Raw genomic sequence first — 11,715 nt, forward strand, 5'->3', positions numbered from 1 at the left:
CCACTCCCAGATTGAGTTCTTGGGACTCCTGGAGGGCAGCTGGCTGCGTCCCGCCTCCGACAGCGGGGACATCGCCTTACCCCAGAGACACCCAGCGAAGAGGGTTCTCCACAGTACTCAGCAACCCCAAAGATCGCCCCAAGGCAAATGTCAGGGTGCGTTTGTCACGGGAGTCCCATGTTGGACCCTAACTACCCACTGGGTAAACTGAGGCCGGGCAGCAGGTGTGCATGTGCCTCGCGGGGGCATGTCTCTCTGCTTTGCCCTCTCGGATCTCTGTCGGGGTGCACGCGTACCCCGTTTTTCTCTGCCAGAGTCTCCTTCCTCTCCCCTCTTCCTTCCCACAGCTGCACCAGCTGCGCCGCCCTTGTCGGGGCATCCGGCACTGCGTTATTCCGGAGGAATCCCCCTGCCGGACGCCACGCCCTCACCCACGCCCCCGTCACGCCTCCCACCTCCTGGTAGAGGCCTGCTGCCATTGGCCCCTTCGTACACCGCCCGTGGGTTACCATTTGCTGAGCCAGTGAGAGTCTGGAGGGGGCGTGGCCCGATTGGTGTGGGGGCGTGTTCATGCAGGGGGCGTGGCCTCCCTCCCAGCCCCCGGGCTCAGATCCACTGGCCGGAGCCTCCCGCCCCACAGAGGCTCCAGCACAAAACTGACTACCAGACGGATCCGGGGGAGCAGGTGAGTGATGGGGTCCTGTACCAGCCATCCTGGGTCCTTCCCCTCCCTCCATCTCCACACCCCGCCCTATGTGCATCCTGGCCTCAGTTTCCCTTTGTATACCTGTGACTGGCTGTGGGAGCAGCGGCTTTGCTGAGCAGGTTCCATGGGCTACTGTAATGGAGTATCTGCCCTGTGTGTGTCGGGGATTTGATGGACTGGCCCTGTGCAAGGGTGCAGCCTGACTCCAAAATAATCAGGGTGCTCCTGCATTGGCTGGCTGGACCCCACCGTGGCTCTAGCTGGTGTTGGGATCACACTTGAGCCGGGTCACCGTGTCTGGGACTAGTGCTGCAAGCTTCCCGGCGCCTCAAGGCCTTGGACTCAATTTTACCAGCTGGGAACTGGGGCTGTCTCTCTCACATAATTGGCAGGTGACCTGATCCAGGTCTATGGCCTCCTGGCTTTTTCAGTGGTGGCCTGGAGGGTAAAGCAAGGCCCAGAAAGTGGCCCGTGGCCAGCCAGGCAGGTGGAGTCAGCGAGGGAGCTGGAATCCGGCTTCTCACCTTTGTGAGCAGCGGGTCTGGAGAGGTTCAGGGTGGGAAGCCAAGCTGGAAACAGGCCTCTGGGTCACTTCCCGAGCCCCGGGCTGTGAAGTCTCTGGAGGCCTGCCTTGGGGTCAGGACACAACTCAGACAAGTAATTATAAGGCTCAGTTTCCCTGTCTGTGACTTAGGATGGTTGTTTCATGACTCCCTGAGGCTTCTGGGAGGATTGAAATCAAAGACTGAACAGCAGAGGCCGAGCCAGTGTGGGCCACACAGTGAGGCCATGTCTAAAGCAGAGGGGAGGCTGGGATATAGGCCAGCAGGCAGGGTGCTTGCCTGGAGAGCCAGAGGCTCTGGGTTCAAAGGCCCAATACTACATAAGCCAGGGTTCGTGGTGCATAGCTTTTACCCCATGCTTAGAACAGAGAGGCAGGTGGATGCCTGTAAGTTTGAGGCTAGGTGTACATAGTGAGTTCCAGGCTAGTCATGACTACATAGTGAGACCTTGTATCAAAGAGAGAAAGAAAGAAAGAAAGAAGGAGGGAAGGAAGGAAGGAAGGCTTTGTGTGCCAAACTTCCTGTTTTTCTGTCCTGGGACCTGCAAGTGGTCATTTCTTCTCCACATGGAATGTCCAGCCTCAGGACCTTTGCACATGCCGTGTCCTGTCCAACCCAGGCAGATCAACACAAGCGCCAACTTTAAAACATAACAAGCTCACGATCTGGGCCACACCTAGGATGTGGGTGGCTGGGAGAGGTGGGGGCGGAGCCACGAGGACTTAAAATCAAACAAAGAGTGTCTGCACTGAACACCTGCACAGGCGCAGGCAGCCAGACAAGGCTGGGGCTGGGAGTCCTGTGTGAGTGGCAGATCCTGAGGGTATGGAGGCACATGAGAGACTTGTCCCTCAGTTTACCCTCTGAGTCCTGGACTCAACCCACTAAGATTTGTTTAGTCATTCCGTATGAGAGCACTCAGCGTATCTTTTTTTTTTTTTTTTTTTTTTTTTTTTTTGGTTTTTCTATTTTTATTTTTTTTTATTTTTGGTTTTTCGAGACAGGGTTTCTCTGTGTAGCCTTGGCAGTCCTGGACTCCCTTTGTAGACCAGGCTGGCCTCGAACTCACTGCGATCCGCCTGCCTCTGCCTCCCGAGTGCTGGGATTAAAGGCGTGCGCCACCACGCCCGGTCCACTCAGCGTATCTTAAGGCCAAATTGTGATGGCCACAGGGGCCTAGCCGATCTTGAAGAGGGTGAGGCATGAACAGGGACCCAGCAAGGCCGTTCTTTCCAGAAACTCAGTGTTCTGAGGCCCCAATCCAGCTGGGTGGTGGCGGCTCAAGCCTTTAATTCCAGCACTCGGGGAGGCAGAGGCAGGTGGATCACTATGAGTTCGAGGCCAGGCTGGTCTACAAAGCAAGTCCAAGACCCTGGGGTGGGGGAGGAGCGGGGCTTCTGCATTCCTGATGGGATCAGTAGCCCTCCCTCTATTTTGGGGGAACCTCCCAGATATGAGCTCCTCCTCATTAGGGGCTGGATTCAAGTCCCAGTTCTGATTTACTGTTCCTCTGTGCATATCTGTCAGCTCCCAGGCCCCTGACTCAGTTTCTCCTTTTATGAGACGTTACTTAGTCATTTGACAAACAGTCCCTGAACACTGAGGAGAAGTCAAGTGTAATGAGTAATGGCACCAGGGCGCAACAGTGACCGGAGCTGGCCCGGTGCCCACCCTCTCCTGCTTCACCGTTGGTAGAGTTGGACTCTGTCCTGTTAAGATGAGGAAGGGACCGGGAAGCTGGGCACTCACAGAGAGGAGGGATCTGGGAGCGACAAGGGCAAAATAGCCACATAGTGGCCTAGGGGAAGAGCATTGTCAAGTGGTGGACGAAGCATGTGCAAAGGCCCTGGGGCAGGGGGTGACTGGAGCCCAGGGAGAAGGGAGGCAAGAGGGGATGGGGAAAGGAGAGCAGGACTCTGGAGGACTCAGGGCTCCAACACTGAGGGAGGTGGGAGCCATGGAGGGCTGAGGGCAGAGAGAGGGAGCTGGCTCGGTGCTCACAAGGGCCTCTGGCATTTCTGGGATCCTGGGTAGGGTGGGAGGAACCAGAGTGGAGCCACAGGATCATTGAGAAACAGGGCACAGCTGGTACGTTCTGGGGCTCAGTTCATACACCGTTGACCTTCATATAGATATTAGGTATGGTGGAACAAAACTAGGAGGCTGAGGCAGGAGGATTATGGTAAATCCAAAGCTATCATGCTACAGAGTGGGGCCTTATCTTAAACCCAGTTTCTAAAGAAACCATGTGTGGGAGCTGAATCAAGCAAGTACCCAAGACCTCTGTGGCTCTGTGACAGTTTCTTTTTGCTGTTGTTATTGTTTTGTTTTTCGGGACATGGTTTCTCTGTGTAGCCTTGGCTGTCCTGGACTCGCTTTGTAAACCAGGCTGGCCTTGAACTCACAGTGATCCACCTGCCTCTGCCTCCCGAGTGCTGGGATCAAAGGCGTGTGCCATCACCGCCCGGCTGACAGTTTCTTTAAAAATATCTACTCATTCCTTTTTGTGCATGTGGAGCTTAGAGGACAGGCTGGAGTCAGCTCTCCTTCCACCAAGTGGGTCCTGGGCTCGAACTCGGCTCGTCAGACTTGACACCAAGAGCCTTTACGAGCTGAGCCTCCTTGCGCCCCTCTCAACGCTCCTTTCTTCAGTACATACCCATCTTGCCTCCCCCATCTTTGTCACTGCAGCGCTGTGGGGACCCTGTTTGAGGGCCGCGTCCCACCCTCTTCTCTTCCCCACCAGGGAATGTCTCTTCTCCCTGATACTAGAAGGCCAATGGGGATCGTGGGAGTCCTCAGCGGGTCTGCAGTCCAGCCGCCCCCCGGGACAGTCAACCAGAGTGGAGGGGGAGGATGGCGGCCTTGGTGGCATCAATTATGGATGCGCTGCGTGCGGGACATAAAGAATTCATGAGGCCGGGGGCTGCCCAGGAGCGGGCGGCAGCGGAGGCCTCACGAGAGCTTCTGTTGGGCATCGGGAATCTTGCCATCTGGTTGTTAGACCCAGATTAAAAGCCAAGGAGTGAGTGCTTCCAGCTAAGTAAATAGTGTTGTATTTATTATTTACTGTGTGAGAGAGCCAGGGCGCGCGCATGTGTGTGTGTGTGTGTGTGTGTGTGTGTGTGTGTGTAGGTAGGAGGACAACTTATGTGAGTCGGCGGTCTCTTCTAGTGAGTCTCAGGGATCGAACTCAGTTCATGGAGCTTGGCAGCAAGCACATACACCAAATGCCATGTCCACATGTAAATCATATTACAAAGAAAGAAAGTTGACAAAGCTGGGTGGTGGTGGCGTACACCTTTAATCCCAGCACTCGGGAGGCAAAGGCAGGAGGATCTCTGTGAGTTCAAGGCCAGCCTGGTCTACAAAGTGAGTCCAGGACAGCCAAGGCTACAGAGAGAGACCCTGTCTTGAAAAAACAAAAGAAGAGAAAGCTGTCAAAAGAAACTAGTGGCCACTGGTGTAGAGACTGCCCAAAGATCTGGCTGGTTTTTTTTTTTTTTTTTTCTTCCCTCTTGAGTCTGTTGGAAATGGCCTTCCCAGCTTCAGTTTTTTCATGTCACCTCTGTGGCTGAAGGTAGCCATGGTGGCCACATGGACCCCACAATTATCTTCAGACTTTGCAGAAGCCTGGCCTTCATTTCTGTGTGGCCGACTGTGGAGATGGGGCCTGGCAGGGCCTGGCAGACTGGTGGATCAAAGGAAATATTGTCAGCTGTGGAAAGACCCAAGGGCCCATCCACCTCCATCTGCCTCTAGGTTGGAAGAGAGAGCCACCTGCATGGTATGCAAATTAGTGTGACAATAAAACTTTATTTACAAAAGCAGGCAGGGTCATGAGCAAGCAGGGCAGGGCGTGTGTGTGTGTGTGTGTGTGTGTGTGTGTGTGTGTGTGTGTGTGTGTGTGTGTGTGTGTGTGTGTTAGCAAGCCAGGATGGGGCAATGTGGGGGCTGTGAGAAAGCTGGGGATCGCATGTCTCCTAGTTCTTGCAATGATTGGGTGAGAAGGTCACTGTGTAGACCAGGCTGACCTCCAACTCACAGATATCCTCCTGCCTCTCCCTGTCGAGTGCTGGGATTAAAGGCCACCTGTGACACACACCTGGTATGTCTGATGCTGGGGTGGAACCCAGGGTCTCAGGCACGCTGAGCAAGCTCTCCCTGCTGCACAGCACCTTGGCTGTTGGTTCTAGAAGCCGGAGGACGATTGTGGGGAATGTCATAAAGTGAGGCACGTGTCACACATGTTTGTTGGTTGAAACTCGATGTGACAGGAAACGTTTTGTGAGACCCAGCTGGCTCCGTGGTGCACACTGTTGTCCAGGGGCCAACCTGGCCAACACTGATGGCCACATCCCCAGGGTCATCTGTGCGCGTCTGTGGAGAATAGAGCCGAAGCTCAGGTGTCCTCTGTTGTTGTCCACCTTGCTCTTTGAGGTGAGGTCTTCCTGAACGTGGGGTTCAGTGAGGTGGCTAGGCTGGCAGGCTACGGAAGCCCAGGGTTCCCCCATATCTCTCCCTCCCCAGCTCTGGGGATATGGGCACTTGCCATTATGCCTGGTTTTTTATGTGGGGGTGGGGGGTAGGGATTTGAGCTGTGCATATTTAGACAGCAAGCTCTTTTTTTTTTTTTTTTTTTTGGTTTTTCGAGACAGGGTTTCTCTGTGTAGCCTTGGCCATCCTGGACTCACTTTGTAGACCAGGCTGGCCTCGAACTCACAACGATCCACCTGCCTCTGCCTCGTGAGTCCTGGGATTAAAGGCATGCACCACCACACCCGGCTATGGTTTGGCTTTTTCTTTTCCCCCAGCTTTTGATTGTCTTCTGGATTTGTTTTGTGAGTGAGGGTCTTATGTAGCCCAGGTTGACCTGAAGCCCACTGTGTAGCCTTAAACTCCTGATCCTCCTGCCTCCACCTCCGCGTGCTGGGATGACAGGTGTGCGTCATCGTGCCTAGTGTATGCCGTGCTGGGGGGGAGCAGCTCTGGTCTGTGGGTGCAGGGCATGATAGAGGAGAGGCTGGGAGGGTGGGACCCGGGTGTCTATTGGTCTTGGTGGGGTCTGCAGTACATACACCAGTAGGCATACAGCTGGTGCTCAGTAAATGCCTGTACAATGACTCATGGACACCTGAATGCTAAAGTGAGGCGTGAAGAACTTTGGAGAGAGAAGTATGAACAGATACTGAACACCAGCCCGGCGGCAGTGGTGGCGCACGCCTTTAATCCCAGCGCTTGGGAGGCAGGGGCAGGCGGATCGCTGTGAGTTCGAGGCCAGCCTGGTCTACAAAGGGAGTCCAGGATGGCCAAGGCTACACAGAGAAACCCTGTCTCGAAAAACCAAAAAAAAAAGAAAGAAAGAAAGAAAGAAAGAAAGAAAGAAAGAAAGAAAGAAAGAAAAAGACAAACTGGGTCAGGGAGGTGCCTCTGAGCCTAGACCTTTATGCTCAGAGGAGCCTCCTGGAGGCTGCAGCCGTGCAAAGGCCCTGTGGTTCAGCCATGTTGTGGGGCCGGTGATGGATCGCTGAGTCCAGAGAGGCACCCTCCCTCCAGGGGACAGGGCTACACACCTGGGCTGTTCCTGTCTGTACCAAAGGGGAGGGTCAGACATAACCCAGCCCCACATAAGTGCAGATGTTGTAGCCAGCAGGAACCCAGAGGCTGTTTGTGGGGTACCGGGAGCCCAGGTGATTGGCAAGGTTCCAAGGAGAAGAAAACTCAAGGAGGGTGTGGCAGCAGGTGAAAAGTCTAAGTGAGCCAAGCATGGTGGTGCAGGCCTGTAATCCCGGCACTGGGGAGCAGAGGCAGGCAAATCTCTGTGAGTTTGAGGCTAACCTAGGCTACACAGTGAGACTTTGTTTCAAATAAAACAAAACCTTAAAAAAAAAACGCCACCAAGTCTAAGGTGTGGCCCAAGAGCGGGGAAGTGCGGAGCATTGTTCCCTCAGGGTGACGGCTGGGCTGAATCTTCAGAGTGAAGGTGGCCTTGAGTGGGACTGAGGCCTTCAGGCTGATTTAACAGCCAATGAAGCTCTGCCCCAGGGCCTTTGCACACGCCCTACCCCTGCTGTCCCCTTCCTTGGGACCTGTCCCTCCTGTCCTGGGGGTTCAAAAGCTCCTGACAAGTGGCCTTTCTGTCAACCTTGACCTGGCCTTTTCCCATTTCCAAGGCCCTATCCTCACTCTTCTTCCTGTCTATCGGTTTCTTCTGTGTCCTTTCTCCAGCTGCCTCACAGGTCTCTTCAGGGGTAATTCTGGGTCTCTAGTCAGACACAGTTGACACACACTTGTCTTGTGGGGGTTTGTTTGTTTGTTTGGTTCATTTTTTGTTTTTTGAGACAGAGTTTCTCTGTGTAGCCTTGGCTGTCCTGGACTCTCTATGTAGACCAGGCTGGCCTTGAACTCACAGAGATTCCGCCTGCCTCTGCCTCCCCAGTGCTGGGATTAAAGGCATGTGCCACCATGCCCGGCTGACACATACTTGTCATCTCATGGTGGGGGGAGCTGAGGCAGGAGGAAAATACATTTAAAAAATGAATTAAGGATCCGGGTGGTGGTGGCGCACGCCTTTAATCACAGCCACTCGGGAGGCAGAGGCAGGTGAATCTCTGTGAATTCGTAGGCCAGCCTGGTCTACAAAGAGAGTTCCAGGCTACACAGAGAAACCCTGTCTTGAAAAAAAAACACAATAATAATAATAATAATAATAATAATAATAATAATAATAATAATAATAATAATGATGATGATGATGTTATTATTATTATTATGGTTCTCAAATTATATTATAATCAGACGACAGCAGAAGTGGGGACACTGGGAAGATCTTTTGGTCACTTTTGTGTCCCGGGTTTTCGGTGCACAAGTGGTGCTCCATAGATGCCCATTGGCCAGTTGTATGACTGAATGAGTGTTGGGGCCGAGTTCTGGAAACTGGAGCGGGCAGTTTTTGCTCCAGACTTTGGCTGGGTGCTGGGCGGACAGGGACCAAGGCCACAGCACCTTGTCTCTGGGAAAGTCCCAGCCCTGAAGGCCTCATGTGGCTGTCACACAGGCCCAGTAGGCAGGAAGGAAGGCGGCCATCTTGACGGGGGAGTTTCTGTCAGAACAATGGGTTTCAGAACAGGAAGTGGCGGCCAGCAGCTGGCTGCCCCAGGTGGCTGCTGGAGAGGAGCTGGGAAGGCCTGGACGGGACTCACCACAGCTGTGCGCCCCCCACCCCACCCCCACCCCACAACAGTCTTCCTGCTTCCGGAAGTCCATCCGTACACTCAGCTTCAGTTCTGAGCCATAGAGTCCAAATTCAGCTTTGTCCGTGGGAAAAGCAAGGCCCAGAGAGGATCAGCCGTCCTCTTGGGGGTCACACAGCCTACAAGGCAAACAGGGACTCCAGAGGTTGTTTCTCTGAGAGCTGCTCTTTGTTCAGTGTCAACTGGAAAACAACCCCCCGGGTGCTGTACAGGTCCTTCCAGGTCCCCTGTCTGTCTTTCTTTCTTTTCCTTTTTCTTTTCTTTCTTTCTTTCTTTTTTTTTTTAAGACAGGGTTTCTCTGTGTAGCCTTGACTATCCTGGACTCACTCTGTAGACCAGGCTGGCCTTGAACTCACAGTGATCTGCTTGCCTCTGCCTCCCGAGTGCTGGGATTAAAGGCGTGTGCCACCACGCGCACCACCACGCTTGGCGTCTTTTTCTAAGATTTATCACAGAGAAACCCTGTCTCGAAAAACTAAAAAAATAAAAAAGATATATTTATTTATTATTTGTACAGTATTCTGCCCACATGTCTGCTTGCAGGCCAGAAGAGGGCACCAGGTCTCACAATAGATGGTTATGAGCCACCATGTGGTTGCTGGGAATTGAACTCAGGACCTTTGGAAGAATAAGCAGTGCTCTTAACCTCTGAGCCACCTCTCCAGCCTCCGATCCCTGGTCTGATTTCTCTCTTTTCTTCTTTGAGAGGGTCAGGTATCTCCAGCTCCCCATGTAGCCAAGGATGACCTTGAACTTGTGATTCTCCTGCCTCCATCTCTGAGTGTTGGGTGACAGGTATGCCACCATACCTAGGTGACGTGGTGCCGGGGACGGAGGCCAGGGCTCTGTGTGCCAGGTGAACACTCTGCCCACCTCAGACTCAGCACCATTCATAGACATTAGAGAGGAGGCAGGCGCGTTCAGGTGTGGGGACATGGGGCAGACACTCTTCTGTTGCCGTGTGTCCTTGTGGTACAGTGGCCTTTGAAGGGACAGATTCTGCCATTGTGCATTCATTGCCAGCTGGGCCACTTGCAATGGCTGTGTCCACTGCAGGATGGTGTTGGCAGAAGTGATGAAATGGGTTCACGTGGCAGGTGCCAAGCTGCCACCTAGCTCTGTGTCAACACCAGTCTCTAGGCCTTGGCTAGTGCACAGCGGGGGTGGTGAGCGATGGGGGCAGGGAAGCCTACAGAGCCATCTTGTGCCTGACCTGACCTCTAAGGTCAGGGAGACAACAGCTGCGAGTGGGGGCTCCCTCCTTTCGGGGTCTGGCCTCACATAAAGGCAGGCTTTGTAGGGGACTCCGGGGGTGTTAGGGCGGGCCTTGCTGGCCTTGCTGTCAGGGCTAGGTGGGTGGTGGACAGCTGGCCAGGGCTTAGGACAAAAACTGAGGCCCAAGCCGGGTGTGACGGCGCACGCCTTTAATCCCAGCACTAGGGAGGCAGAGGCAGGTTTATCACTGTGAGTTCAAGACCAGTCTGGTCTACAAAGCTAGTCTAGGACAGCTAAGACTATACAGAGAAACCCTGTCTTGAAAAGCCAAAAAAACCAAAACAAAACAAAAAACCACCACCACCAACAACAAACCAAACAAACAAACAAACAAACAAAACAGAGGCCCAAGGGCCAGGTCTAGAGATGACTCTGTGTGTGTGTGTGTGTGTGTGTGTGTGTGTGTGTGTGTGTGTGTGTGTGTCGTTCCTCGCCACAATGCCTCTGCCCCCTGGTCTTTTGGGTTTGTTCACTCCCAGAAGGTTCTGGAGTCCCCAAGAACACAGAAGATGAGGGGGCAGGCACTCCAATGTCCCTCTGTGGCCTGGTGGAGGCGGTTGCACCATGCAGCCTGCATGGCTCAGAGGGAATACCTCCCAGGTCAGCTTATGAGTGCAGAGATGGCTTCCTGGGGGGAGGAGGCAGTACCCAGGCTGAGCTGAGGGACGAATCTGTTGCTGGGAGAGTCGGGCGCTCCGGGCACTGGGAGGTATGTAGGAGGTCGTTAGGAGAGAAGCAAGGGTTTAGGGGGTAGGGCTTTGAGGGATGTATAGAAGTGTATACGGAAGAGGTGTGAGGACTCTCAGAGGTTTTTAGTAGTGTGGTTTGGGGGAAATTCTCCTGCTGCTTGAATTGGGTAATGGTAGAAGGTCATGGCTACTCCACAGGAGCCAGCCTGCCTGTCTTTTTGGCTACTTCCTGGCTGCTTCCTGAATGGCAGCCATCAGAAGCCTCAAGTCTTAGCGAGGCAACATCTGGCGGGCAGGCGGAAGCAGAGATGGCGCCAAGCCCTGACCAGATCTTGCCATTCTGCCTGCATTCGTTCCCTTGACACGAACCCCATGTCTGTCATCCTGGCAGGACCCATGGACGCCTTCAGCACTAAGAGCCTGGCCCTGCAGGCCCAGAAGAAAGTCCTCAGCAAGATGGCTTCCAAGGCCATGGTGGCCGTGTTTGTGGACGACACCAGCAGCCAGATCTTGGATGAACTGTACCAGGCCACCAAGGAGTTCACTCGCAGCCGGAAGGAGGCACAGAGGGTGATGAAGAACCTGGTGAAGGTGGCGGTGAAGGTGGCTGTGCTGCTGAGGGCAGGCCAGCTGGATGGCAGCGAGCTGGCCCAGCTGCAACAGTTCCGCGTCCGCGTCCGCAACCTGGCCATGACGGCGCTCAGCTTCCACCAGGTGGACTTCACCTTCGACCGGCGGGTGCTGGCCGCGGGGCTGCTAGAGTGTAGGGACCTGTTGCACCAGGTGACTGGCCGGCATCTCACCGCCAAGTCCCACGGCCGCATCAACCACGTCTTCGGCCACTTTGCAGATGGTGACTTCCTGGCCGCACTGTACGGCCCGACAGAGCCCTACCGGAGTCACCTGTGCCGCATCTGTGATGGCCTCGGGAGGATGGTAGACGAAGGTGGCATCTGACCTGCAGCCATCCACTGGTGACTGGTCCCCAAGAACACAAAAACCACCTGTGCCTTGCTGTAACTTAGCTGCTTTTGTCTCACGTAGCCCAGGCTGACCCCCAAACTCTTTATATAGCTGAGGCTGGCCTTGAACTCCTGAGCCTCCTCCTGCTCCCGCCTCGGATGGCTGGCTGACTGACAGACGTGCGCCAACACCTCACTCTGGGCTTTTTCGTGCTTTCAAATAAGGTTGTGGAGAATCGGGAGAAAAGAATTGTACTCCCTCAACCC

At 54.2% G+C, this 11,715-nt stretch overlaps 1 protein-coding gene across 1 annotated transcript; it reads left to right on the plus strand.

The window, feature by feature from the left end:
* Positions 1-594: 594 nt before the first annotated feature.
* Tnfaip8l1 (TNF alpha induced protein 8 like 1) lies at positions 595-11,452 on the plus strand. The gene is made up of 2 exons (XM_051172895.1): positions 595-685; positions 10,878-11,452. Exon 2 carries the CDS (start codon positions 10,883-10,885, stop codon positions 11,441-11,443), a length of 561 nt encoding a protein of 186 aa, XP_051028852.1. The 5' UTR covers positions 595-685; positions 10,878-10,882; the 3' UTR covers positions 11,444-11,452.
* Positions 11,453-11,715: the final 263 nt, after the last annotated feature.

This window comes from Acomys russatus, chromosome 31 (genome assembly GCF_903995435.1).
Source record: "Acomys russatus chromosome 31, mAcoRus1.1, whole genome shotgun sequence".
NCBI lineage: Eukaryota > Metazoa > Chordata > Mammalia > Rodentia > Muridae > Acomys > Acomys russatus.

Bases quoted from the DNA above. Each gene is read 5' to 3' on its own strand.
- Tnfaip8l1 (XM_051172895.1), top strand. From the start codon at position 10,883: ATGGACGCCTTCAGCACTAAGAGCCTGGCCCTGCAGGCCCAGAAGAAA.